Source organism: Trachurus trachurus, assembly GCF_905171665.1.
Source record: "Trachurus trachurus genome assembly, chromosome: 20".
Taxonomy (NCBI): domain Eukaryota; kingdom Metazoa; phylum Chordata; class Actinopteri; order Carangiformes; family Carangidae; genus Trachurus; species Trachurus trachurus.
This window is the reverse complement of record NC_139911.1, coordinates 6,876,108-6,902,327: the sequence shown is the minus strand read 5'-3', so window position 1 is coordinate 6,902,327 and position 26,220 is coordinate 6,876,108. Positions and strand designations below refer to the sequence as shown.

The window sequence follows — 26,220 nt, the reverse complement described above, 5'->3', positions numbered from 1 at the left end:
AGGCACTTTGAGCTCACATGCTGCAATTAAAGGAAGGTTTAGATAATTGTTTAATTATGGTGATTTTCCCCTGCTGAGGTCAATCACATCCAATTATCCCGTCACTGTTACATGTGCAGATTATAGCCCCGTCAGATCAACTGGTGGCCACATGATGAAACAGGACCATGTGACGCATGCATGTTGAGATTTGACTTTTCTGATTAGCGACAGCAGTGTGTGTCTGTGTGTGCATGGAGATGAGGTTTTAACAGAGAGAGAGAGTGTTTAAAACAAGCAGACAGTTGGTTGGTTAATTAAATCAGTTACAGGTTTTCATGGAGCAACAAGATGTCTCCAAAATTAAAACTTCTCTTTTTACCTTCTGTGGGATCTGAACAGAACGAACCAGGCTGCATAACAAGACTCATGACAATGTTCCTGCTTATCACTTAATGAAGTAGCTGTAGGAGGCGTCATGGCTGCTCTCTGACATGTTTCATGGCACTAACATAATTCACATACAGTTTTTATGGTGGGATGTAGCTTCATTAGGTTCATTTGTTCAGTTTTCTCTCTGCAAAAACTTCATAAAAAAAGTGAATGGAATCAGATGAAACTCACAAAAACAGGTAGGCTACATTGAAATACAAATAAAGTTTAAGACGTCTCATTTGTTAAAAATTTGGAGCTTCAAACTGTTTTTAACATTGAACTAAAGCGGATTTGTCAAGACAAAAATTTTCAACAGGGCTTTAAAGAACTTTCAATCTCCATTAATATCCCATGGTAAATTTTGAATATACTTCTTCCCCTTTTTCTAATCAAAGCAAAGTGTCATGGCTGCACACACTGGATTATCAAACAATAAAGTGAAGCAGTGAAGGTGCAGTCAGCATTCACTTATATACGTTTAGAGCACTTTAGTGACAGTTACAGGTTACAGTTCAGTCTGGCCAGTCTGTGATATTGCATATATCAGACATTAAAACAGGTGACTGCTTTCGTTAGTGTAAATCGATGACCTTATCATAAATCATCAGTGATTTTGAAACTATTATGCGTAGTTTGTTCATTTTTTCCACATTTCGTTGTTTCCTCTCAGTCAAAAAATTACATTTATCAATCCCAACATTAAATCCAGTGACCTGTTTAAATGTCACAGCTGATCTATTAGGGTTAGGGTCAATCCAGTTTGGTCAAAAAAAAAACTCATGGTGAAGTTGAATCTGTATGCACAACTATTTTATGTAAACACATCTGGTTCATCTGAGGATGCAGGACCGGATGCATCATGTAAAAAAATGAGTTGCTGGTTTTACATCTGTCGTCAAACCACCAAAGTGGTGTGAAAGTGAATCTAACCAGAAAACATCTGGGCAGCTGCTCTCCACAGTAATTCAATGTTTTTCCCTTTTCCTTCTACACAAGTCTTCATCACAAACTTTAATTTAGCTCTGACTGACGTGCAGCTCGTGCACTTCCGGCGCTGCTCACACCTAAAGAGCACAAAAACCAATTTGATTTCCAAATCTGCAGATATGATGCTGAGGGAAGTTCATCCACCGGTGTTTACACTCAATAATCACACAGATGGGGCCAGCCAGGGATTGTAAAGGTAAGCTAACCCAGTCCCAGCAATTTCCCACAGGCTGCAGTCTGTTAGGTTTGTTTGCTGTCTCTTCAGGACTGTGGGTTTTCCACTGTGTTGACAGCCTACCATCTGCTGCAGAGGCAATCTAGATCTCATATACCTTTCCTCAGTCTGTATTTACTCACTCTGCTGTCAGGACGTGAAGTTTGGGACTAAAGATAATCGGTTATGATAGTTTGACTGAAGCGTGCCCACAAATTGTGACATATGAGTCTGTGACAGAAAGAAAAAACATGACGAGCATCATTTAAATAAAATATCTTTATTTCATAATAAAAAGAAGAAGACGACATCTGACGACCATCACCTGAAATTCAGTCAAACAAGACAGAGAGAACTGTAAAGAGAGGTTGAAGAGACTCTTAAATAGCACAGGTTTATAGTCCACACTGAACAATACAAGACAAAACAATAAGGCTGAGAAACAATACACGGTCCCCTCGTCTTTTTAAATTTAGACCACGATACTGATCCAGTTGTTTCAAGCTCCAATTGTGCCACAATAACTTTAAATAAATAACCTGCCCCCATTTTCTTTTGTTTCTTCCAAAGGATATGCCACAATAAGGATACAAGTGGTTTCTGCTGGGCCACAGTATCAAACCTTGGTATCTTGGATACTTCAAGTGTAGGAAAAGTGTGAAGAAAACAGCATTACAATGATAATCTGGTTTCCTCTTTGACACTGTGATGTGATATTGTTGTGGCGTCTCACTCACCTGTCGGGTTTATCTGTGTTTTGGACCCTTCTTGGCGTCTGTGTTGTCTTGTTTTGGTCTCGCAGATCTGGCAAATTGCTGGGAATTCAGAGTTAAGGTCACTGTTGATCATTTTTTTTATTCCTGCAGTTATAAAACATATATATATTTTATTGGGGACAACAGCTGCACTGTGCTGCACAGAAAATAAACACCGGGTCTGGTTTTCAGCACAGGTCGGTCATTTAAACTCATGTGTCACTCCCAGAGCTGTATGCGGGAGCTTTCAGCCACGAGGGTCCTCTTAGCTGTGACACTGAGCGCCTCGTATGAACTCCGGGTCGCAGCTGTTTGCTCATAAATGCCAGAAGACTACCGGCCAAAAATGGACCTCGCAAGAGTTCGGCGGTCTTGCCTTCCCGAGGTCGGCTCCCTTCACCGGTGACAGCTACTGTCATTCACACAGATTGCTATAATTGCTCGCCAGTGTGGAAGCTTCAAGAAAAACAAGGGAGGGGCCAGATGTGTGAGGTCCTGTCACTGTGGTGTGGTTTAAACTTGTTTAAACAACCAAGAAAATCATCGTAGAGGATCTTAACTGGGTCTTAACGCTGGAACCTGAATGGTTGTTGAAGCTGTTTAAATAAGATACAAAAACATACAGACAGTCCCAGGTTCTTTAACTATTTTCCTGATATGGCCATTTAACCCTTCTGGGTCAAGGAAGGAAGGACGAAGGGAAAGAAGTAAGGAAGGAAGGCAGGAAGGACGAAGGGAAAGAAGGAAGGAAGGACAAAGGGAAAGAAAAGGAAGCAAAGTAAGATGGAGGGAGGGAACAGATTAGGTCAAGGAAGGAAGCAGAAGGATGGACGGAGAGAAAGAAAGAGGAAGGAAGGAAGGAAGGAAGGAAGGAAGGAAGGAAGGAAAGAAAGAAAGAAGGGAAAGAAGGAAGGAAGGACAAAGGGAAAGATGGGAGGAAAGAAGGAAGGGAAAAATTAAGGAAAGATAAATGAAGAGAGGTAACAGACTGGGTCAAAAAGGAAGGAAGGAAGGGAAAAAGGATTGTTGAAAGGAGGGGAAAGGAAGGAAAGAAAGATGGCGGGAGGGAACAGATCACGTCAATTGGGTCAAAAAGTAAGGAAGAAGTAACGGCGAAGGGAAGGAAGGAAGGAAGGAAGGAAAAAAGGATTGTTGAAAGGAGGGGAAAAGGAAGGAAAGTAAGATGGAGGGAGGGAACAGATTAGGTCAAGGAAGGAAGCAGAAGGATGGACGGAGGGAAAGAAGAGAGGAAGGAAGGAAGGAAAGAAGGGAAAATGATTGTGTAAAGAAGGAAGGGAGAAAGGAAGGAAAGAAAGATGGAGGGAGGGAACAAATTGGTTCAAGGAAGGAAGGAAGGGGAAAAGAATTGTGGAAAGAAGGAAAGGAGAAAGGAAAGAAAGAGGGAAGGGAACAGATTGGATCAATTTGACCCAGAAGGACAACAGGAAGGTTAATATGTTTTTACACTGATATAGCCTTTTTATTGGTCCTGTCAGAGTTCAGTGTTGCTGCACTATAGATTCAGATTCTGAGGGATTAACAGGAGATGATGCATGAGATCAATGATAGACTGTTTTAATGTCTGTGTCTCTGAGTGTGTTGTGTGTCCAACGTGCAAAAGCTAGACACACCACTGTCACTTTCTAGATGGCAAAACATCCTCCAACCCAGCTCTCAGAAGTCGGCACTATGACTGAACAAGAACTTTGTTTTAGTTTTTTGGAAATAATCCAAGACTGAAGTCGTTGGTGGATGAACTGACACCTCGTCTGCACCTTTAAGTATCTCACAGTGAAGATTGTCCTGTTCTTTCATTGAACCCCAAGGCTAGCCGCTGCCAAGCTAACTGGTTACGGTGTGCACATTAAAACGCCATCAAAAATCAATGGCCTTGTTCCATTAGACAACGGAGTTCAAAAGTCGACGCGCGGTTATTGGTGTGAGATGAGGAAGAGCAGGTGGCGGCTCAGAGATGCCAAGAAATTAGTCCTCATCTTCCTGAAGGCGCCGAGGGACAAAGCCAACAACACATCTGTGAGTGGAAGTGTCCACTTAATAAAGCTCATAAAGCATGCCAGTTTATGTATATTTAGTTATCTGCGGTTCTGTGCATCAGCCAGTACTGCTTTTATATTATCTCTGTCTCCTTTTAATCACTATAATAAAGGAATTTAACAATATATCACCAGTAAAAGAACTGGTATTTAGTGCATATATATATATCTATATCTCCAACTACACACCAAATAAACAGAAAAACTTGAATTTCCACCACTTCTCATGAACCCTTGTCCTTGTTTCATGTTGTGAGAGGGAATGAAAGGATACGACGACGAGGGGTTTGTCATAAAGAACGTAGCCGTTGGTCTCCCGCAGGGCTTTCTCTGCGCTCCGCTCACTGGGGAGTCCTACGAAGGCCTGGCCTTTCATCCGCCCCTCCTTCATTAACACAATGTCAAACCTGAGGGAGAAAAGTAAAGCGAAGACACATCATTACCATGGCGACTCACGAATATCATATTGTAAGCTGCTGTTCAACGTGTGGAACCAAATAACTCAAGTGCAAATTCATACCAGCTCAGGGCTGCAACACAGAAGAACAGTGCCCACTCAGAAAGCCTGACAGACACTACACACACACACACACTAGGGCTGCAACTAACGATTATTTTCATTATCGATTAATCTGTTGATTATTTAAACGATTAATCAATTAGTTGTCTGGTCAATAAAATGTTAAAAAAAATGTTGAAAATGTCAATCAGTGTTTCTCAAACCGAAGACGAAGTCCTCAACTGTCTTGTTTTGTCCACAAACCAAATAGATACTCATTTTATTGTCATAAAGGAACGAAAAAAACTGAAATATTCACAATTAAGAAGCTGAAATCAGAGAATTTGGATTTAAAACTACTCCATAATCCTACCGATTATTAGATTATCAAAATAGTTGACGATTAATTTAATAATCGATTATTGTTTGCAGCTCTAACACATACACACACTCACTGAGCTCATTTATATGTAGAGATTTATCCCCAGAGTAAAAACACCTGAGCAGGAATCAGCTCCATCTCTTCTTCTCCATCTTTTCAGCTGGAGAACAACACTCATATATTTCTGTTTTTGTTGTATCTGAACAGATCAGATTGGAAACTATGATTTAATACTTCCTGTTCACCTCCATGTGGTATAAAATGATATTTACAGGTTATTGACAGCAGCTGTGATGTGTATTCTTTGTGCGGAGTCCAAACCTCCCTCTGATATTATATTTTAAATGTCAGTTAATAACCAGCATTATTATCTACAAGGATAAATAGGATGAATAGTTTTGGAAAAGCACAGTTTTCATCTGTGGAGGATCATTTTAACCAGGTGAACAAGGAGAAGTTAAAGGTGCTTCTAATTTCAGTGAGGAAAATTACTGCTCTACAGTAAATTATACAATCGTGTTACCTCACTAACACAAATGCAGTTTGTCCAGAATCATAATGTCTGGAAAATTACTAAATCAAAAACGACTGTGGAACATCCTCAGTGAGGATTTGTGCGATGCAATATTGTTGAGTTGTATTACTTTCTTTCTTTTTAATAAATTAAGCTTTTTCATTTGCATCTGTGTTTTCCACACTGCAGCAAAAACTAATAACATTTGAGACGGAGCTTAATGGAGACGTATTGTATGCAAATACACACACACGCTGCAAAAACTTTGTGTTTCTGTGGACAGGGGAAAAAAGTGATAGATTCTGGGTCTAGCTTTTCTCCTGAAGAAACTCTGACGACGGTGAGGTCGTTCTGTTAATTAAAAAGGTCAATATCACATGAGTCAGATATTGTTTAATAGGTTGTAACTTAGCTTAGCCACAGTCTTTGGATTAGTGCGTCACTATGTGTGTTACTATTGAAGCATATGATTGTACCTGTTTACTAAACTACTCTGCCAGACCTGCTGCTGTGTTGAAGTGAGATGGAAACCTGCAGATACTTGGGTTAAGATATTAAACTTGAGATCTGTTATGATTTCTACCTGCATACTATGTTGAATATGGAATGAAACAAGCTGCCTGAAACCCTGAAAAGCAGAACAAACTTTTTAAATTTCTCTTATAATTTAAAACAATGGCTACTGGATAAACAAAGTTGCCTGCACTCTTAAAAGCAGGTCGCTTGTTACTCAGTTAGTCTCTTAAAATATATCTTAGTACCACTTAATGCATTCAATCTATGGAATTATTTTAAAATATTTTGAAATAGGAACTTGGGAATTTTAAATGTTTTATTGTATTTTGTATCAGGTATGTCTTATATTTCTTTCCATCGACCATAGAGGATATAGGGTACACCTTTTTCAGATGTATTGCACTTGACCTGGTCTTTTTAGATGTGGAAACTGTGTTTCTGTATCGTCTCTGTGTTGTCTATTGTCTATTTGTGTCATTCTATGCATCAGGCTTTCACTTGTATAGTAGTTTGTGCTCTGTTTTTTCTGTGTATTTTTATACATATGTTATATGTTGGGACTGCAGATGGAAATTAGCTGAGAGCGAAATCTGGTGCAACCATCTTTTCATTTTCTGCAAATGATTAATGTCATTGCACACTGTCCCTTAATAAACTAAATAAACTAAATAATATGAACATCAACTGTAGGAAAAGTCAAAAAAGTCAGTATTTAGAGGGACAAGCTGTTTCTCTGAGCTGCACCCTCCTGTTTATCACCTCCACCTGAGTTCAGCCTGGCCTCCTCCTCCTGAACATAAGCTCGGCTTGATGACTCAGGTGGAATATTCATTTGAAGTGAACTGCTGATGCGCAAACATAACGTGTCCCTCGTGATCCCGACGTCAGGTTGGATACTTATTAATAACACAACACACAGTCAGCATGAATTACTAACCCCCTCTCAAGAGAGAGTGACAAATTGCTAAAGTCGGAAATAGCAGGAGGAGGGAAAGACGGGGGGGAAGTGACACGCAAAAGCCATGTCGGGGAGGTAAAGTCAAGATCCTGCCACTTCCTGTTTACATACATGTTCCTCTCGTCTTCTGACAGTGGGTTGATGTATCTGCCGTAGATGTACTTCAGCCCCTGGAAGAGAAAAAGAAATGCATGTTGAGGAAACATTGTCAATATATGAAAATGAATGCATTGTTGATGCTGCTGTTTATGCAGGGAGCTTGTAGGATCTTGGGATTTACATCTCATTGCAGGAATCTAACTTTACCATTTAATAAACAAAAATTCTGATGACATATAATGGATTTAAGCAATGAAAAAAAAAAACTCCAAAATAAGCATCATATCCAGGAAAACAAGATGTACAAATGCACTTACCTTCTCATCCACTTGCTTTGCGATATTCTTCACGTACAGTCTGCAGGTCGGCTCACCAGCTTCATAATTTTTAAACACAGACATCCTTTTCATCTCTGTTTTAAAGGAGAGAAGGGAAGGAAAAAAAGAAACTTGATACAAGGTGCATTTCAAAACCAGGTACAAAGGATCACAGCAGTGCCTGCAAGTCAGTCCAACTCAGCATCATCCACTCTGTTTTATTTAAGACAGAACGGACCGAGGAGAAGAGATGCACAGTGTTTGTACAGTATCATATCGTGTGTCAGTGTGGAAGAGCGAACAAACACCGACAACACCAAACTGAAAGTTGGGCAAACGTGCAGGTTCATTATTCAGGCAAATTTGGGGATTTTCTCCTCTGAACTGGCAGCTTCGTGCTTCTTCTGGTTAGATTTTGATTGTTGGATTTACATTTTAGAAACAAGTTTAGAGACACGACGAGGCTGATGTGGATTCAGGTGGTGAGAGGATCCAGAGATATGAAATTTAAAAACCAAAACACCAATTAAACTATTTATTTTCACACATCTCGTCGTAATTCCAAAAAAACCATTAATACTTTTCGAACATGTTCTAAATATTAATGGACATATAGATGTTGATGGTTGAGAAACCTTTAAATGTTTCTGTTACTGTGAAAATCTTTAAGCTGGGACTGAAAACAGTTGTGTGATTCAACATCCAGAAGATATCGAGGGACATTAAAGCTCCTGTTAATGAATTTGTCAACTCACAAATGTAAATCCAACATTATTTCTCCTTTTATTATCATTATTATTATTTTATAGCTATATGTGGCTGACCATCGTCTGATCAGAGCTACATGTTGTCATTTCACCCTTTGTTAATATAATAATATTAAAAACTTGAGCCTTTCTCAGGCTTCACAGCTCTTTCACTTCATTTTGCACCTCCTGTTCACACTACTCCAGCACTTTGGGAAAAAACTGCTGGTTCCATTTTTAGCTTGAAAAGTCCATGGTTGTGTTGTGTTGTTGTTTTGTCTGGATGGACGAAAACTAAGACCTTTGGAAAAGAGGATGTACACACCCATGGTCACTGCCTGTTCTGCACTAAAGGTTGGGCAAATAACAATAATAAGAAGAAGAAGAACGGCCCTGGAGGCAGCAGCTGATGAAGCTGATGTTCAGTGTTTGGTACCAGCTCCTCTTCCTCACACAAACATGCATTTTAAACAAATCACGATCACTCCCTGTGCTGTGCATCACTTCTACACAGAGGATGAACATTTTACATCTTTAAAGGAGAAAATGCCAAACCTTGTTTTTTTTTAAACATGGTATAATCATGATACCAAGCTGCAATACATAGCACCAACAGAGAACACATCTGCTTTAAGGAGAAAGTGAAAATTATTAAGATCAGTTCTTCTCTGAGGTGAAGCTACGACAGCCACTGTAGGTTCAAAATAAGAGCTGGAGAGACATGAATTTTCAAATTTTAAGATTGTCTATGATGTTATAAAGTCACAAATATGCAAGAAAAAGAAATAAAAAATATTTATGACTCAGATATCGTCTGATTCTATAAAGTACACACACATTTCTTTTCAGTTCGATTTAGCAATAAAGAAAGACTATGAAATACAAAATGCTGTTTCTGGTGTTTCTTCTAACTTTATGAAGTGTAGCACTTTCCTCCTAAATCAAAACCAAAACAACAATAGATAAAAACAAATTGAATTTCTTTTCTTGCCAATTTGTGACTTTATAATGTCAGAACATATAAAAGTTTTTTTTTCTTAGAAATTTGAGATATTAAACTTAAAAATTCATGGTTTTACATTTTGAAATGTATCTCTCTTCTCTCTCTTTTTTTATTTTTTATTTTATCTTTAATAAGCCTGATATGTCTTATAAAAACAACAGTTTATAGGTTTTGGAAGTCTTTCAACTTTCCTGTCTCGATCATCAGTTCATGATCAGTTTTGTTAAACGTTAAAGCTTCCTCACGGCTCTAACCTCTGAACACTCACCGTCTCTGGACAGTCGTCCTTTCTCCAGCTCCTTCCTGGAGACCACGTCCGAGGTGAGGTCCAGCTCGTCCTCGCTGTGCTCCTCCTGCTGCTGAGACTCCTGGGCGCTCGGGTAGAGCTTCCCGAAACCCTCAGCGATCTCCCTCTCCTCAGCCTGAGAGGTGTCCGCCTCCTTCTCACCCACTTCTGAAGCGAGAGAGAGAAGATGCCACAGATCCAGTTAGTAAAACGATTCGCAAGCAGCAGCAGCTACGATGCTTTTTTATTCTAAATGCTGATGAGCTGGCTGTAGTCGGACGCCAGCAGGAAGAGGAGGACACTCCAGTTCAGGCACAAATACAGATGGAACTTTTTCAAAGTGTCGAACAATAGCAGATGGTGAAATAATCACTTCCACGGTGTTTATCCTCCTCAGTAAACAAAACAAGCTCAGGATGGTGGAGAGGAAACAAATCCACTTGGTCATAATTAGTTAACACATTGATGTTTAACATTCCCCATTGTGGCATCATTATAAACCCATAATGATTTATTTATCACAGTTTAATATCATAAATATAGAGATAATTTGGGATGCACAATTACTTTTTTTCCCCACCGATACTGATAACTTCCTGCTTCTCATAACCAATAACATTTATAATACACACACCTGATGTTAAGAAAGGTTAAGATATAACATCATAGCTCTGCCTCCACTTTTTAATCACAACAAAAACGGACTGAAAATGAGCAAAATCAAGACAATGTTGTCTCTAGTGATCAGACTGATCTGTGCATTTTGCCGATAATTATGGGCCAATATAATAAAGGCAAGGCAAGTTTATTGTATAGTCTATTTCTACAAACAGTTTGTCTCTTCACATGGCATCATAACAACATCCTCTGCCCTTAGACCCTCACACCGACTGAGGAAAAACTCCCAAGAAAACGTGGGAGATAATTATCGGTACTGATGCTTATCCTGCATCCCTAGAGATAATGTAAAAAAGAAAAAAAAAAAGAGTGAGACAAGGCTGCATCTCGAGAGTGAGACATAAGCGCAGAGAGTCGACGTCAAATAAAGAAGCGTAATCAAATCAAATCCAGCTCTGTTTTACAAACAGGCAGCGAGAGGGAGAACTCTGGCAGACTCTGAGAAGCGCATGCATGTGCACATACACGTCGTAGATGGAATTACTAAGAGCGGTGAGCCTGTACAAATCTGAGGATGTGTGGATAAAATAAAAAAAAGAAGCTTGTCATTCACATAAGGTGTTTGTGTGTATGTGTGTGTGTGTGTATGTGTGTGTTCACTGGAGCAAGAAGTGTTGGGGAGCTTTTCTGATACACTCTCTGCAGGGAACTAGATCACTGCTTTCAAAATTATCCTCCTCCTTATCTGCAGCCCCCCACCACCACCACCTCCACCTCCCCCCTTTTCATTTAAATAGCTTGTTTATCGGATCCCACCACCCCAAAACAAGACTAATCCAAAAAGCCACCTGTCATAGTTTATCTTTCCTCTGCCTTCAGGAAATCTTTTGTGTTCGACTTTGAGATCTATTTTACTGCTCAGGGGCTTGCCAGGGACTGAAGTTGTAGTTAGAGAGAAGGGAGATAAGGTGACCAGGGAACAGCGCAGCTGACAAGTAACACAGGCTGTGCCCCCCCCAATGACATTTCCTCATACTGATAATGATAAAACCTTTTTTTTTTTTTTTTTGGTGCGAGCCTCTGCTGTGATATGCCGCTGTGCAACACTCGGCTCTGACTTCACCCGTGTAAGAGCTTTAGCTTGTGTCAATAGGAGGATCAAAACCGCCTCCTAACTCAACGTGACAATAAGCACGATGTATAGCAACAATCAGGTGGCAGAGAAAGTCTTTATATGGATATTTGTGTAATGTGCATGGGCGATTGTAAAAAAGAAAAAAAGGGGGATTTTTGTTATTTTTACCACTGAAATCAATAAATTATTTCATTAGCGGCTGCAGTCTTAACACTGTTCCTGTATCTCATCCACATGTGTTGTGTCTGTTTGTGTGAGGACAGATGCTGATGCAGATTGGTGCTTGTGAATTCCTCCAAGTAAAGTAAAACTTCTGGCTAAAAATACTCAGAGTGAAACTTCAGAATCCTTAATGAAGCTTCCTACGGTTACTTCTAATTAGAGGAGAGATTGCTCCTCGGGGGGAGGGTGACATCGCTGTTTTACAACACACAGCTGCACAGGAGAAGTTGGGATCATGTGTGTGCTCGTGGTGTTTGGAGCGTTAGATGATGATGATGACGATGATGAAATTCAACGTGTAAAAAACAGATACTTTGTTAAAGTGTGTGTTTTGTTTTCACATCTGTCCCGTGGTTTAAGCACAGCCGGGGGTCCAGTGACATCACTGCTGAGTTTCTGTTTAATGTTGATTTAAAGTTCCTGGTTGCATCCTGTTTATCCAAAATGGTATAAAATATTAAGTATTTACTAGTGCTGTGAAACGATTCAAATTTTTAATCATGATTAATCACATTTTTTGGGTTAGGGGCGTTAAAATTACAGAAACTCAGTGTATTGTGTTATAGCAATATGAGTGGAAAGTATAAACAACAACCAGTGAGTGAAGAGGGAGGGAGAGCAGCGCCGTTTGGTCGTCAAGAAGAACAAGTTCTCTAGTGTAGGAACACGAAGAGCAAAAACATGTACAGGGTTTTCTTTTACTAGATTACTAGATGACGCACCGCAAAAAAATATTCATATATATCGGGTCAGTGGGTCACATGACTTGGAAGCTATCCAAAAAAACATAAAATTTCCTATATTCAAATAATAATTTAAAATCAATTAATATATTTGTAATGATTAGACTAATTTAGTGTAATGTTTCTATTGTAATTTCCTTTAATTTTGGGGCATTAAATGTATTAAAAATAATATAATAACACTGATTCAAATAGTAATTTGTTGATGGTCCCTAAATGAGACTGTGGTAGAGCGAAGGGTCGGACATTACTGTGATCGTATCCAACCTAAAACTAATTTCACCATAGTTACTTCTCTCGATGAACCACGGAAGCGTACAAAAAAAATTATTGCGATTAACGTGCCATAAAATAATTATCGGCGTAAATTAAATAATACTTTAACACAATAAAAACATGTTAACTTTGATTTTCTGACATAATTATGTTCTGTGATGTCATTGCAACTTTGACTTTTGATCATCAGAATAATCCAAGTGAATGTTTGTGCAAAAGTTGGAGGGATTCCCTTGAGGAGTTCTGAGGATATAAAATAATCATATTTTGTGACATTGCCCTGACCTTGACCTTTGGCCTTTACCCTCTAATCCGTTTGATATTGAGTCCTAATCTGAAGCAATTACCTCAAAGCGTCACCTTGATATTACGTTCACAAGACCAAAACCATGTATTGTGAGGTCACGTGACTCTGACCTTTGACCAAGACATTGAGATGGACGGACGGACACACAACCTGAAATCAACAACAGGCTGAGAGATGAATAAACCAACTGTTAATTGCAGGAAGTGAGTGGATGTGAACTCTTACCTGTGCCTTCATCAGCCTGCTCCTCTGTCCCCGCTTCACTTCCTCCCACTATCGAGGCTACCTCAGGAACCGAAATGTGGAATTCAATCTTCTTGGGCCCAGCGGGGTGGGGCTGCTCGAACACATCACAGGGCTGCAGCGCCGGCGCACTGAGGAACGGGAGAGACAATCAGCACTCGCCTCCACAGCAGCCTCCAAAGAGGACTCACAATAAACCCGGCTCCTGAGCGGCTTATGATTTGGGATATCTTGTTCTGGTCAACGGGAGAGATTTCCCAGACCACACACACACACGCAGCCTGGAGACGCCGAGGTGTGTGTGTGTCTGTGTGTGTATTTATAGCTCAGAAACAGAGTTTGTGGTCCGTCATTAAGGGAGTGTGTGTGCCTGTTTGGTGCTGAGACAATAAGTCTCAAAGTCACACAAGGCTGTCTTTATGAGGAAGACTTATTGTCTGGAGGGTTTTGTCCTCCTTTTTTGGCTGCCTATGAAATGCTGTCTCCGGATGAGCTATGCGTGAGGACTGTGACATGCATGAGTGCCTTTGCCGTACCTCTGAGAGTCTGGTTTGGGAGCGTAGAGTAGATCCTTGATCTTGGGCTTCTTTCTCTTTGAAGCTGTTTTTGGTCTCATGGGTCTCTTGCACGCTTGGTTGACCAGGCCTATCAGACGAACAATCCTGAAATAAAGCAAGCATGGGGAATAAGGGCAAAATTTCTACCTTGTACAAATAATATTTTTTTTAAAAACAAAGAAGAAGATGACAACTGCCCACATGTTGGAATTTAAAAACATTTCCCTTTAAGTCATTTTGTGTTTCATGCAACATTATTGCTGATGATAAATGATACATGAACGGCTGCACGGTGCCGATCGATATCAAAGTCTGCAGCCTTTAGAGATATCTCGTCCTCTCACCTCTCCTTGTCTTCGTCGTCTCCGCTCTCATACTCCGACTCCTCCTCGCTGGACAGCTCCATCGCCTCCTCCGGTAGCGGTGGGTAGTTGGGAGGGAAGGGGGGGGGCATGGGGACGGGCGGTGCAGGCGGCTGGTGCTCAAACTGCAGCAAAACAAATACAAACACAAACACCACCTCAGCGTCCTGATCTCATGTACGTCTTTGCCAATGTCCCCGGGAAGCACAGGACAAAACTAGGACTCATTTATGATCACAGTGAAGATGATTGATGTTAAGTATTAAATTAAAAAGTAAGGCTCAGAGCCTGCTCTCTTCTGATTGGCTGAAACCATCCTGTTGTTACTAGAGGGACAGAGGACATGTAAAACCACGGTGAGATGATTTTGTTTCTTAAAGCCATGAAATATCTTGTTATGGATCAAAATATATCACAAATAAAACACTAGAAAATGTGAAATATGGGACCTTTGATATGGTAATTTAACTCTCATGTATAAAACATTGAATCTTCACCTTCAAAAGGCAGTTTTTTGATGCCAAGTAATTAAAATAACTACTTTTGAGCCATAGTTACACTTTGAAAATATCTATAATAACTAATTTTATAGAAGAAGTTGCAAAGTAAACAGTTGCAACACTGAATTGAAAGGCTTCACTTGCAGCCATCACTGATTTTCCAACGTGCTGTTTGAGCTTCGCTGTACAGAGTGAACTGTGTGCAGAGGGAGGTCAACACTGGAGGGCTGTTTTCATTTTGATCTGCTGAGGGTGGACGGTTTATATGTCCATGTCTGCACAAGCATCATCAGCTTGTGACATTTAAACTAGTTTGAAAACTAAGTACAGTATGATCTGAACACAAAACTTACACAAGGGTATAAGAATGTATTTTTTTGAGGGGGCAGTCAGTGTCAGACATTTTGCAGTTCAACTTTTGAGTAATAAAATAATTGTATAATCATGAATTCTGGATTTTTTCAACAATGGAGAGGAAAGAAAGGGAAATTTTAACTTATTTAAAAGGAAAATTAAACATAATAGGCCTCTGTATCACAAGACTTGTGCAGCGTTAAATAACCTTTGCCTGTTCTTCATCATTCAACAGTCGATATCGATATGAGCTCACCATGGGGGGTCTGGGAGTGACTGGGCCGAACGGACACGGTAAATTCATCTTGTTCATCAGATGAAGTACCTGTATAATAGAGGATATGAGTATTAGGACAGTGGCAGTTGCATCTTGAGATTCATCCATGCAGCAGGGTGGGGGTGTGGGTGGGTGGGTGGGGGGACTGGTAATATAAATATACTCCCGCTCTCAAACAGGCAGACTGTAACCCGGGCTCCATATGTAAAACAGATTGCAAGGCTTCTGCATTTTCATATAAAATACCAGCATCAAGGTGAGACCGAGGCTGAGCAGGAAGCCCGCTTCCTCTGCAACACACCAGCACCACCAAGATGCCGCCGCTGGAAGTAGCAGTGGAGAAAATCTGTGCAGCTCCACGCGGCTCCCAGGGAAATGTTAAACCCATAACTCATGCCTCCCACTTACGGTTTATTATTAATACTTGGTTCCCCAAATTGAAATTTAAAAGGCAAATGTTTGCTGTTTGATCTTTAAGAGGTTGGATGCAGTTCAAAAACCTCTGGGACACTTATTCCTGAATTGTATTTTCATTTTTACAATATGAATGTGCTTGGTTAGAAATCTGTCAAATTTGCATTTTTCAAATAAACTCCAACTTCCCAGAAAAGGAAAGAGAGAATAAAAAAAAAACAGCATAAAAAAAGATGCACAAATCCAAACACAAACACAAACACACAGGTGACCAACATCTGCATATCAAAAGATGAACTGGTCCTGGATGAGAAATAAAAAAAACAACCCGAGAGAAGCAGCAGTTACTCACTTGAACATAAAACTTGGGCACACTCACGAGGGCGTGCGTTATATTGGTCAGGATGCCATTAGTAGGTGGTGGGTATAAATATTTCAAAGTGGGGTTCGATTGAAATTTCAATCTGTGGGAGAGAGAGTGAGAGGAAAAGACAGAATTACTTAAAAGGAAACCCTGCAGCTGCAACGAGCCGCCTTCAACACAATAACACACACACACACACACTCTTAACAACTTACAAAATATGTCAAAATAACAGAGGCTCATGAATATGTGGCCTGGCCGCTGAGCTTTAGCGAGGTAACTTATTCCTTATGACAAGCACTCAGCCAACAAAATGTAAAATCCAGCCATTAAGGGAGGCTGGGACCAGCTCGCCACGTCAGCACCGTCCGGGCCGCGTCCACATGTAACAGTAACTTTTATAAAAGGCAAGAATCAGCACAGCATTAGCGAATAAATCCTAATCCACTCAGGCCTGGTGAGCAAAGAGCCAGTGGTGGGGAGGCACAGAGTACGTTACTTCATCTGTGAAATGGTTGAAAGGAACAATTAGCAGGAGGTCAGCAGCAGGTTAAATCTTATTATTTTTAATTAATGTAGGTTTGTTTTTTTATTTTAAATTAATAAATCTGGATTTTATCTACTGGTTGTGCATAAAGCTGCCTAATTATACTGCAGAGATAAGTATGGAAATAAATCAATTGACCAAATACACAAATGTATTTTAACTGCAATGGTATTGAATAGAGACTTACTGTATAGATCTCACACTTAAAAATACATATCTGATTTAACATTATATGTGCAGTTATGTCTGTCAGAGAGCTCATCAATTTTGTTTCTTTATTTTATTTATCATAATATTGGATATTAAGGATTTGTGCATGTATTTGATGATCGGACTAGTTTTTAATTCAGGTTTTTTTTGTGATATAAAGTTACAGAGACTAATGTAGGATTTTTTTATTCATCTTGCCCATAGAAGTTATTAACACTTACAATATACCAGTCCTAAAAAACTGCCCATCACTTCCTTAGTCGGCTGCTCACAGCTGGGCGGGCGGTCTGAACAGCTGTTTGGATACAGTAACTGTTCCTGCAGTTTTTTAAACTTCACACGACGGCTTTAACAAGAAAAAAAAAGTTCCTCCAGGAGCCAAAGATGTTGCCAGACTTCAGTGAAGATTAAAAATGTCCAGGTTGGTGTTTGTATCTGTCACGCTTCTACTACACTGTTGATCAAATACGATTTCTATTACTCACTTCTGCTTCTTTCTGGTGAGTTGGATTCAAAGCATCTCAGGACTAATTTGAGCAGAAATTCAATTTCATCTCGCAGACTGATGGAGTGAAGTCTGTGTAATTTATAACTGATACATTAATGCATCGAGTTACTGAAGCTCATTACTACAACAGTGTTACTTTTAGACAGCAGCATTGCTTTTTCTGTTTAATTCCAGTTTATAATCTTTTCAGAGTGAAAATTAAAGACTGTAGTTTTTCAGCAAACTTCCCGACTGCAATTCACTATGAAAAAAACTACATATTTATTTCCCTCATATGAAACCCAGTCTGGGAATCTGCATTTATTCTAGGGCTGGGACGATATGCTTTTCTCCCGATTCGATTCTTCTACGATTTTTTGGATGGCAATTCGATTTAAATTGCGATTCTACGATATTGCCGATTCTCTCGATTTTCAGTCTGCATTTTTAACTTTTATCTGCACACAAATACTGTAGGAGCCTATAAATTAACATACTCCATTATAAAGTGAACTTAAACCCTTTTCAAAACCTGTACTCTCTGGATGTAAAAAATGCTAACAAATGCACATTGCACAATACTTAAAAAAATACCCCCAAAATTAAAAAATAAATAAATAATAAAAAAAAAAACTCAAAAAATCAATTTTTGAAAAAAGAAATCGATTTAAAAATCGTCAAAAAAGATATTGCGATATTTATGTGAATCGATTTTTTCTCCCACCCATAATTTATTCACATTAAAGGCTTCACAGAGACCAATACAGGCTCAATATACTGATCTAACACTCACCACCCCAACGCCTTATTAACACGTCAGACATTATAACATTAGAATAGGATGCTGTATCATATGAAGGGAGGGAGGGAGAGAGCACTGCAGTATCTGCCGCAACATTGACTGTCAGTATTAAAAGCAAGAGGTATCAAAGACCACCTGGTCCCACCAACTGGCAGGACAGACGGCCTGTCAGATGCTCAATGGCAGCCTGACCATCTAATTGGACACGATGCCGTTGACTATTCTGACTGCAGCTCTCAGATTCTCATCCAGGTTGGCCGTCAGCTGGGCCGCCAGAGGACCACACTGACAGCACCTTGACCACGGCTGGAGAGGAAGTGTCACCACCAGTGCATATTTAATACTTTCCAGTCGGTATCAGTGGCTCATCTGAGGCTTGTTACCAACCTGCACATTGTAGCGTAATCTCTATTTTCAAAAAAGCAGGGAAAGAACAAATCTTGAAGATGTCGGACAGTACTACATACCCGAGGCTCGGTGCGACGCCGGTCTCTATGAGGGGAATATCAGGCTGTTTGGTCTCCTGCTTCCTCTTCTCTGTTTTAACACGTTTACCACTGTGAAAGAAAAAAAAGAGAGAGACATACTTGTATAATGTTCAGGCAAAGGGTGTTTTTCTCCTTTTTTTTTGATAATGCTTAACTAACAAGATTAAAATGAACTGGTTAGAACAGACAAGTGCCTGAAAACATAACACTCTTGCTACTCAGCAGCAAAAGAGCCTCTCCATTGTAGGAAAATATGAAATAACTTATTCAAATAAATAGCAAATGAACAAAAACAGATGTAACAGCTGAATCCTCCAGAGCTGAGAGCACTGGAACAAAAACTCCTCCTTCTCTGCAGAAACATTCATAAACAGAAACGTGCAGTTGGACCTTAAATGAAATGAAATAAACTGAGCCTGATGTTACAGCTTTTGAAGATCAAGAGAGCAAAGTTAATTCAATTCAATTCAATTCAATTCAATTCAAACAGCGTACCTGTCTGACACTGGTGGGTCCTTTAATACCGTCACATCATCTTGGCCTTTAGCAAACTCTGCAACAAGCGTGTGATCGAGAATCTGTAGCTGATGGAGCCTGGCGAGACCCTGAAGGAGAAAGAGAAAAGAAAAATCTTTAATAAAAATTTATGTCTTTATTACCATGAGATAAAACTATATCTTACTTTCTTTTTCTGAACCTCCTTAGAAAAACACTCACATTTGCCGCTGCCTTTTCACTTCTGAAAGTTGCGAAGGCCGTATGTTTCTGTGGACAGTGAAATAAATGGTGGTATAAACTTGAGAATGAACAACAGATCGTTACAATAAGTTACAGTGAGGTCCAGCTTACCATACGCCCTGTGTTGGAGAGGATCTTGACCGACTCAGCTCCAAAATACTTGAGGAGGTCCACCTTCTCATCGTGGCCGAGCTCAGCTGGGAGGTGGCGGATGAGCAGCGTTTTGCCGCCACTTCCTTGGGCCACTGGGTCCTCGTTCTTATCCATTTCACTGCAGGACTGAAGACAATGTTACATCTCACACATCATCATGTTTCTGAGCCTCACATAGTGTTGTAGTACTCCGTCCAGACTGGTCTTGGTCTCAAGAATTGAAGTACATTACATAAATTATTAAATTGTTATTGTATTCTATTTGTTTGTTTCTTTTTGTCTTTGATTAATGTGTCAATGTGTTGAAACTTTATGTGCTGTCATTCTTGGCCAGGTCTCTCTTGCAAAAGAGATCTTGGATCTCAATGGGACAAAGAATAAATGAAGGTTATAATAATAATAAACCAAAGTGACCAAATTGTTCTACAAAAGTATATGCTTGTATAACCATCTGAAAGTGGCAGAGACTTCAGCAGGTTTTGTGCTGCATTATTCTGTTCAATCCAAACATTCTTCAATTAAATATGGTTTAGAAATGTATATTCAATTATCTTTTCTTTTTAGCTAATGTAAATATTAAGCCATATGATTATTATCAGTACTGGCACTGAATATAGTGATGTCTTGGTCTTGGGTTAGGTGGTCTTGTCACATGGCACAAATAACAGCAGCAAATAACTGCTATTTTCAGTGTCAACTGATTTGCTGATTCTTCTTAACAAACCTGTCTTGTATTTCTAACATTTTGTTCTTTAGTATATTGCACGCGTTAACATTAAAGCAGATATCAGCTTCACGGCCGTTTCGGCTAATGCTGCGTTCAAGGCAGGCTTTTGAAACCGTAAGTTACAGCTTCAAGTCACAACTACGACTTGGTAGCGTTCCAGGTAACCCGTAGCTCGTGTTTTTACCATCCTGTTGTCTGTGAAAGTTCCCTATAACGGCCACTCGTAACTTCCGACCCGTGAACTCGTACCAGATCGAACTGGTATGACTTCACAGGAAGGAAAAACACAAAGTACGAGTTTCTTTGAACGCACCATGAGTTAGCAGCCCCCGCCCTTGTCAGGCATCAATTGGTCCTCGTGCTACGTCACCACATTCACGCGCATCCCTTGGCTGCACACACAGCCCTTCATGCCGTTCTCTCTCCTCATTGGATAACACTTGTATCCCACAAGGAAAATTTTCTCCTCGGGTTACAGCAGAGCAGAGTGACGGAGAGACTCGTGTTTAGGCTGAAATACTTCATGTAAGTGATTGCTGACGGAAAATAGGACTATTTAGGACTTATATTAACAAAAACATTCCACTGATATCTGCTTTAACAGCGTAAATATATCAGCTGTGACTAAGGCATTAAAGATGTAGGGTAAACATGATCCAAACGCTGCCAAATTAAACAACTAGTCCTGGCATTTCGTTAAATATGCATAACCGCGACCTATCACGTCTGTTTATTCTCTGAAATGAGAAACAAAGATTATCTTTTATTCCTTTTAATGCTAAGGAGCACTCAGCTAGCTCCAACTTTAGCACAGTGCTAACTAGTCCCACACGTGAATTCACTTCCTGTCTTCGCTGTTTTATTTCTTCCGTTGCCGGCTCCAGCTGAGCCAAGGTAAAGTCGTTTCATGTCGTGTGTTATAGCGCACTAAATACAGTTAAATCACATAATTTAAAGCAGATTTATCTCACCTGCTTCCTGCAGCAGCTACAGCCGGTAAACAAATAATGCCGCCGCTTCTTCCTCTTCTGCTACAGACACAAACACCGAGCAGCTTCAGCTTCATCGCCGCCTGCTGGACTGGAGGAGGAGGAGGAGGCGCAGCAGCAGCCAAAACCACAGCAGCATCTATGTTGTTGTGGTTTCTTTTCATATATTGCTTAATTTGCATAAATATATTTTTGTGCTATCATATTTCAGAAAAATAATAACATGCACCATTCAGTACAAAAAGTAAAATGGCAGTGACAGTGTTTAATATAATCGTGTGTTTGTGTTCACTGCCCTCCAGTGGCCACAGTCAGGAACTGAACTGGTTCATTCAGCATCAGTGCAGAGATGAGATGAGAGCTGAGTCACACCTGAGAGTGGCTTCCTATAAAATATACAGAGACCCAACTGAAGCAAACAGAAAAACAACTTTATTTTATTATTATGACAGTTACTCTCTAGTGGCCACAGACTACAACTCCACACTTTAGTGGTAATTATAGGAGAGGTTGTAGGTCGGTAGCTACTTCATTATTCCCTCAGGGGGAAACTCCAGTGTCACAGCAGCCCAAAATACATTTAAAATACACAGAATACAATACAAATACATTAAAATACACAGGGACAGACACACTAGTGTGCAACAAAGTGCAGAGATTACATCAAGGTGCTAGAGAATTTCAGTCCTTTGGGGTGGGGTGGAAGTGGTAGGCATGTGTGCATTGTGCAGTCTCATGGCAGTGGGTAAGAAGGAGCGTCTGTGTCTCTCTGAGGCAGGATAAGGCGGTCACTCAACACACTCCTATGACTGGCCACTTTGTCATAACTTTTATTATTAATATTCATGTTACAATATAATCTTTGTAGCATTTACAAGGAACTTAATGTGTCCCCTTCAGCATGTATAGTGGTCCAGTAATCAGCCTGACAGGTTTTAGTTATTTAGTCTTCATCACCAGCAGGTGTCAGCATCACCATATGAAATAACAGCGACTCCACCAGTAATGGATCTGAAATGTCAAACTACTGTATTTAGGTTCAAATTAGTTTCAGTTTCCCCCCTTAAGCCACAATATACTGGTGAACAGGAAGTGATAAGTTAATCAAAACTGAGAATATTATGTTTTGAAGCTAATTTTAAGTGACTAATAAATTAAGATTCAGTAAGTGAATAAAGGTTAAATTCCTCATTAAGGGATCACTAAATGCCACATGAACCCACTGAGGCCCTGAGGTGTTGGATGACTTCTTATCGCTCTGAATCACAGAGAGTTAGCACCAGCTTTGAAAAAGGCCTGTCCTTCTCCTGTCCAGCCTTATGAAGGCCTTCAGATTCCCATACCCACCCAACCCACCCAACCCCCCCCCACCCCAGAGAAAATATCCCGTACACTTCTCGAGATGCCTCCAAATTCCTGGCCAAATGAAGCCTTTTCTTTGAGGAGCGACGCAAGGGCATTCCTCATCAGGGGGACACAATACCCCCTTTCACCGTGGCCTGGCTCTGAAATTTCACAGGTGATGGGAGGAACGGCGGACACTCGATCCTCCTTCCTCCCTCCGACGTAACGCATCAGAGTGAGGGAGTGGAGAACAGAGAGAGAGAGGGATGCTGATGGGGAATGTGGTGGCCGGGGAAAGAGAAAGTGGAAAAATGAGCAGAGTGTGATGGAGGAGTGAGTCTGTTTCTATTGACCGGGCCTCAAAGCAGCGTTTGGAGGATGGAGCAGCTGCTGATGGTTGATATTCAGTGCCAGTAAAACACTCAGATTTGACAAATACCACATCTACCAGACCTGACAAAGTTGACACTGTCTTCACCAGATCTGTTTTTAATGATATATAGCTGGAAGAAAAAGACTGAGCTGGACAGTGGAGGACAGGGAGATGACTCAAACTGAAACAGTCCAGAGTCCAGTTTCATGTGGTGAAGACATGTGAGGAGCTGTTACTGCCTCTGTAGGCGAGATGGGGTCATTACAGAGTCAAATAACGGCCTTTACTCCTGTCAGCAGGACATTATAAAACACACAGCAATCACCATGATAGATACTGATGTTTGGATTTCCACTGATGCTCTTGTCCAAACACATTTAGCTACATCAGTTGGCTTGTAGACTTAGTGTCACATTCTTGTCAATGAAAGATCAGCAGTATTTTGATTAGTCTTTAGAAAAACCAAATGAGTCATTAATAGAATGGTTAACACCTAGAAGAAACATCCTTTTCTACATCTTTTTAAAATCTAAATCTCTTCATTTACTGTGTCTGTTCATCCAGAGGTATTATCACCATGGTAACTAACCTATCCATCCATGGGCTAATATCATGTGTGACTTTTGTCTGAATGTCTCTGATGGGTCATTATAAGACCTCTCTGTGTTTTATTATTCAGCCTGAATAAGAGGGAGGGGATTGATGCAACAAATAAGTGTGAGCTAAAGACTCCATGGTCCTGTTTTATCAATTATTCTTGTTTTAGGATTAAGTATTAGTATCATACTTTTCTGATACTTTAAGTGTGAGCTAAACGTATCAGAAAACATATGACTAAGACAAACTATAATTTTGGTGTCCATTGACAATCAGTGGCACTGAGTCAATGACAACAATGTGATACTCTCAGGGCTCTCCACTGAAAACAATAACTCTCATTATATACTGTTATTCCATCCAATGTCAATATAAAAATATATGAATTATAAAATATTTAAATACAGGCTGCAGGCACTCACCCTGAAGAAATGTCAATACTAATAAAAATATTGAAGATTCTGGTTTATTTAAAGAAAACCTCACGATTTAAGCAGCTCCAAGTGGTTGGCTGACCTGTATGGGCTCAGGAGGAGGGATGATATGAACCTCTGATTGTGTTATGCCGCCACTGTTTTGCAAGGCATGTGGCCATCTAACCCTCCACACTCCACAGAGACCAAGTCTTAGAAGTTATAACGACCACAATGCCAGGGGAGCTGGGTGGGTTTAGTAAATATAAAAAATTTGTTTTAAATTCACCTAGCTTTGGTATGTGTTGAATTAATGCTATTTTTATAATGATGGTAAGTTTCCAGACACAACTTCCCACCTGTTTGCTCAAAATGGCCACCTTAGAAATAAGGTCAACATTCAAAATTCTACTCGTGTCTCTCCGGTATTTCATCTCCTCTCTGAGGTTGTCCACAGAAATATTTTCCAGCTAGGTTGAAGCCTCAGATGAGAGAAAAAAAAAATTGGCAACCACACACATCCATTCCTGTTTGTGAGTTTGAAGGGTTTACTAATGAAAAAAAAAGTGCAAAAGTAAATTTGCGGCATCAGAAGCGACACAAAATGAAGCAACTCACATAAGATTTCAATAAAAGACAATAAAAACCTGAAATGATGCTGATCATTATTGTGAAGAGCAGCCACAGCGTAACTTATCTGGTAAGGAAATAATACGGCGAGTGATGTTTTTGATATGTTTTTAAATTGTGGAATAAAATATACAGTTTCTTTGCAGAGGGGTTGAAGAATCTGAACTTTGAACAGGGTCCTACTGATCAACTCCCCATGGCCTCTGTTTTCCCTGAGTGGGCACAGAGGGAAGGCTAATGCACCTTTAGACAGTAAACTCAGGTCATGTCCAGCCCCTGAGGCTTTAAATGGACTCTTTCATGACTGGGGCAATGAATGGAAGAGCAGGGGCCTCTCTGCTAAGAAAAGTGTGTATTTCCACCAGTGGCCTGCATGGAAACTGCACTGAGAAACTCTTGAGCGTATCATGGCTCCATTGTACCTGCACAAATATGACACAAATATGAGTCAGTTTATTTATTTCACTGGAAAACTGGTTTTGACTTGAATGGCTCTCGCAATGTTTAGTTTTAGCATTTTGCTCCCAGTGATTCTGTGTTTTCTTAACCTCAGCTGAGAGAAAGAACACACGCATCCCTGTTAAACAAAAAAAAAAGAAGAAGAAGTTATTACACTTTTTCTTTATTAGCTCATGATCTGCTGGTAAACAGATGCTGCCCATGGCCAGGCTGGGTGTTTCCTCCTGTTCCCAAGCTTTAGGCTAAGCTAAGCCAGGCTAAGCAACTTAGTGAGAGAGGTATCAATCTTCTCATCTAACTCTCAAAAAATAAATAAGCGCATTCCCCCCGAAAAATATGAAGCTATTCCTTTAACAGCAGTAAGAGGTGGCAGCTGCCTCCCTTCCTCTCCCTGCAGTCTGTCTGTTTAACACAGTGCATGTGTGAGTGTTTGACAAACTCCATCTCTCGAATTGGTGTGGAATGCCAGGACGTAGTGAGTCAGGTTTCAGGTCTGTGCCTTTCTCTCTCTCCTGGAGCATCCATGTTTACAGATGTGTATAGGCTGAGCTGATTGATTGAGCAGTGTAGGCTATGTATGTGTTTGTACAAGGTGAGTTGTGATTTGCACAAAAATGAACAGACTCTCCTGAAAGATGAGCCACCAGGAGAGCTGGTTTTCACTATCATATACCCAAAAAGCTGAGATGCAACTTTATTGATGCTATTCTAAGTTGCTGTATGTTTTTATTTATTTTTACTTTTTAATAGCCTATTACTTGCCCCATTTATTACCTGTTGCACTGTTGCCCACTGACTATGTTGCACTTTCTATTTATCTATTTATTACCTGTATGACTTGTTTTCATGACTGCAGCTGGGGTGTAAGCCCAAGACAAATTTCCACCTCGTGGTACAATAAAGTTAATCTTGAATTTAGACTAATCACATGGGTTTACCTGGAGGTGAAAAAGAGGGAAATAAGCAGGAATCAAGTCTGTGATGTGACAATCCATTCAGTAGCTACTGAGATATTTCACTCAGGAGCAAAGTGAATCACCAACAAGCTGCCATTATAGTAGACAGAGCACTGTTGTCAAGAAATGCATGTACATATTGTTGATTAAATTGTCTTGTTTTAGTCCAAGTATTTTAAAAATGTAGTTCA

General features: G+C 40.1%; 1 protein-coding gene across 2 annotated transcripts; it reads right to left on the bottom strand.

The window, feature by feature from the left end:
• Positions 1 to 1,965: 1,965 nt before the first annotated feature.
• Positions 1,966 to 21,278, bottom strand: rnpc3 (RNA-binding region (RNP1, RRM) containing 3). Of its 2 annotated transcripts, none has more exons than XM_083994984.1 (16): positions 21,240 to 21,278; positions 19,500 to 19,667; positions 19,368 to 19,415; positions 19,146 to 19,255; positions 18,630 to 18,719; positions 16,105 to 16,216; positions 15,318 to 15,386; positions 14,190 to 14,332; positions 13,825 to 13,950; positions 13,271 to 13,419; positions 9,727 to 9,912; positions 7,710 to 7,804; positions 7,405 to 7,463; positions 4,699 to 4,831; positions 2,353 to 2,430; positions 1,966 to 2,253 (listed from the first exon to the last, which is right to left on the bottom strand). In XM_083994984.1, the coding sequence occupies exons 2-15, from the start codon at positions 19,653 to 19,655 to the stop codon at positions 2,362 to 2,364; spliced, it is 1,545 nt and encodes a 514-aa protein (XP_083851110.1). In that variant the 5' UTR covers positions 19,656 to 19,667; positions 21,240 to 21,278; the 3' UTR covers positions 1,966 to 2,253; positions 2,353 to 2,361. The 2 variants fall into 2 exon arrangements, with proteins under 2 accessions (XP_083851110.1, XP_083851111.1); XM_083994985.1 differs by having other exon boundaries at positions 19,500 to 19,659; positions 21,240 to 21,268.
• Positions 21,279 to 26,220: the final 4,942 nt, after the last annotated feature.

Excerpts from the sequence above, each read along its gene's own strand:
- rnpc3 (XM_083994984.1), bottom strand. The coding sequence starts at position 19,655 with ATGGATAAGAACGAGGACCCAGTGGCCCAAGGAAGTGGCGGCAAAACG. Across the intron at positions 14,333-15,317 it reads TCACTCCCAGACCCCCCATG|TTTGAGCACCAGCCGCCTGC; the intron begins GTGAGCTCATAT and ends GTTTTGCTGCAG. Across the intron at positions 13,420-13,824 it reads CCCAAACCAGACTCTCAGAG|TGCGCCGGCGCTGCAGCCCT; the intron begins GTACGGCAAAGG and ends CCCGTTCCTCAG.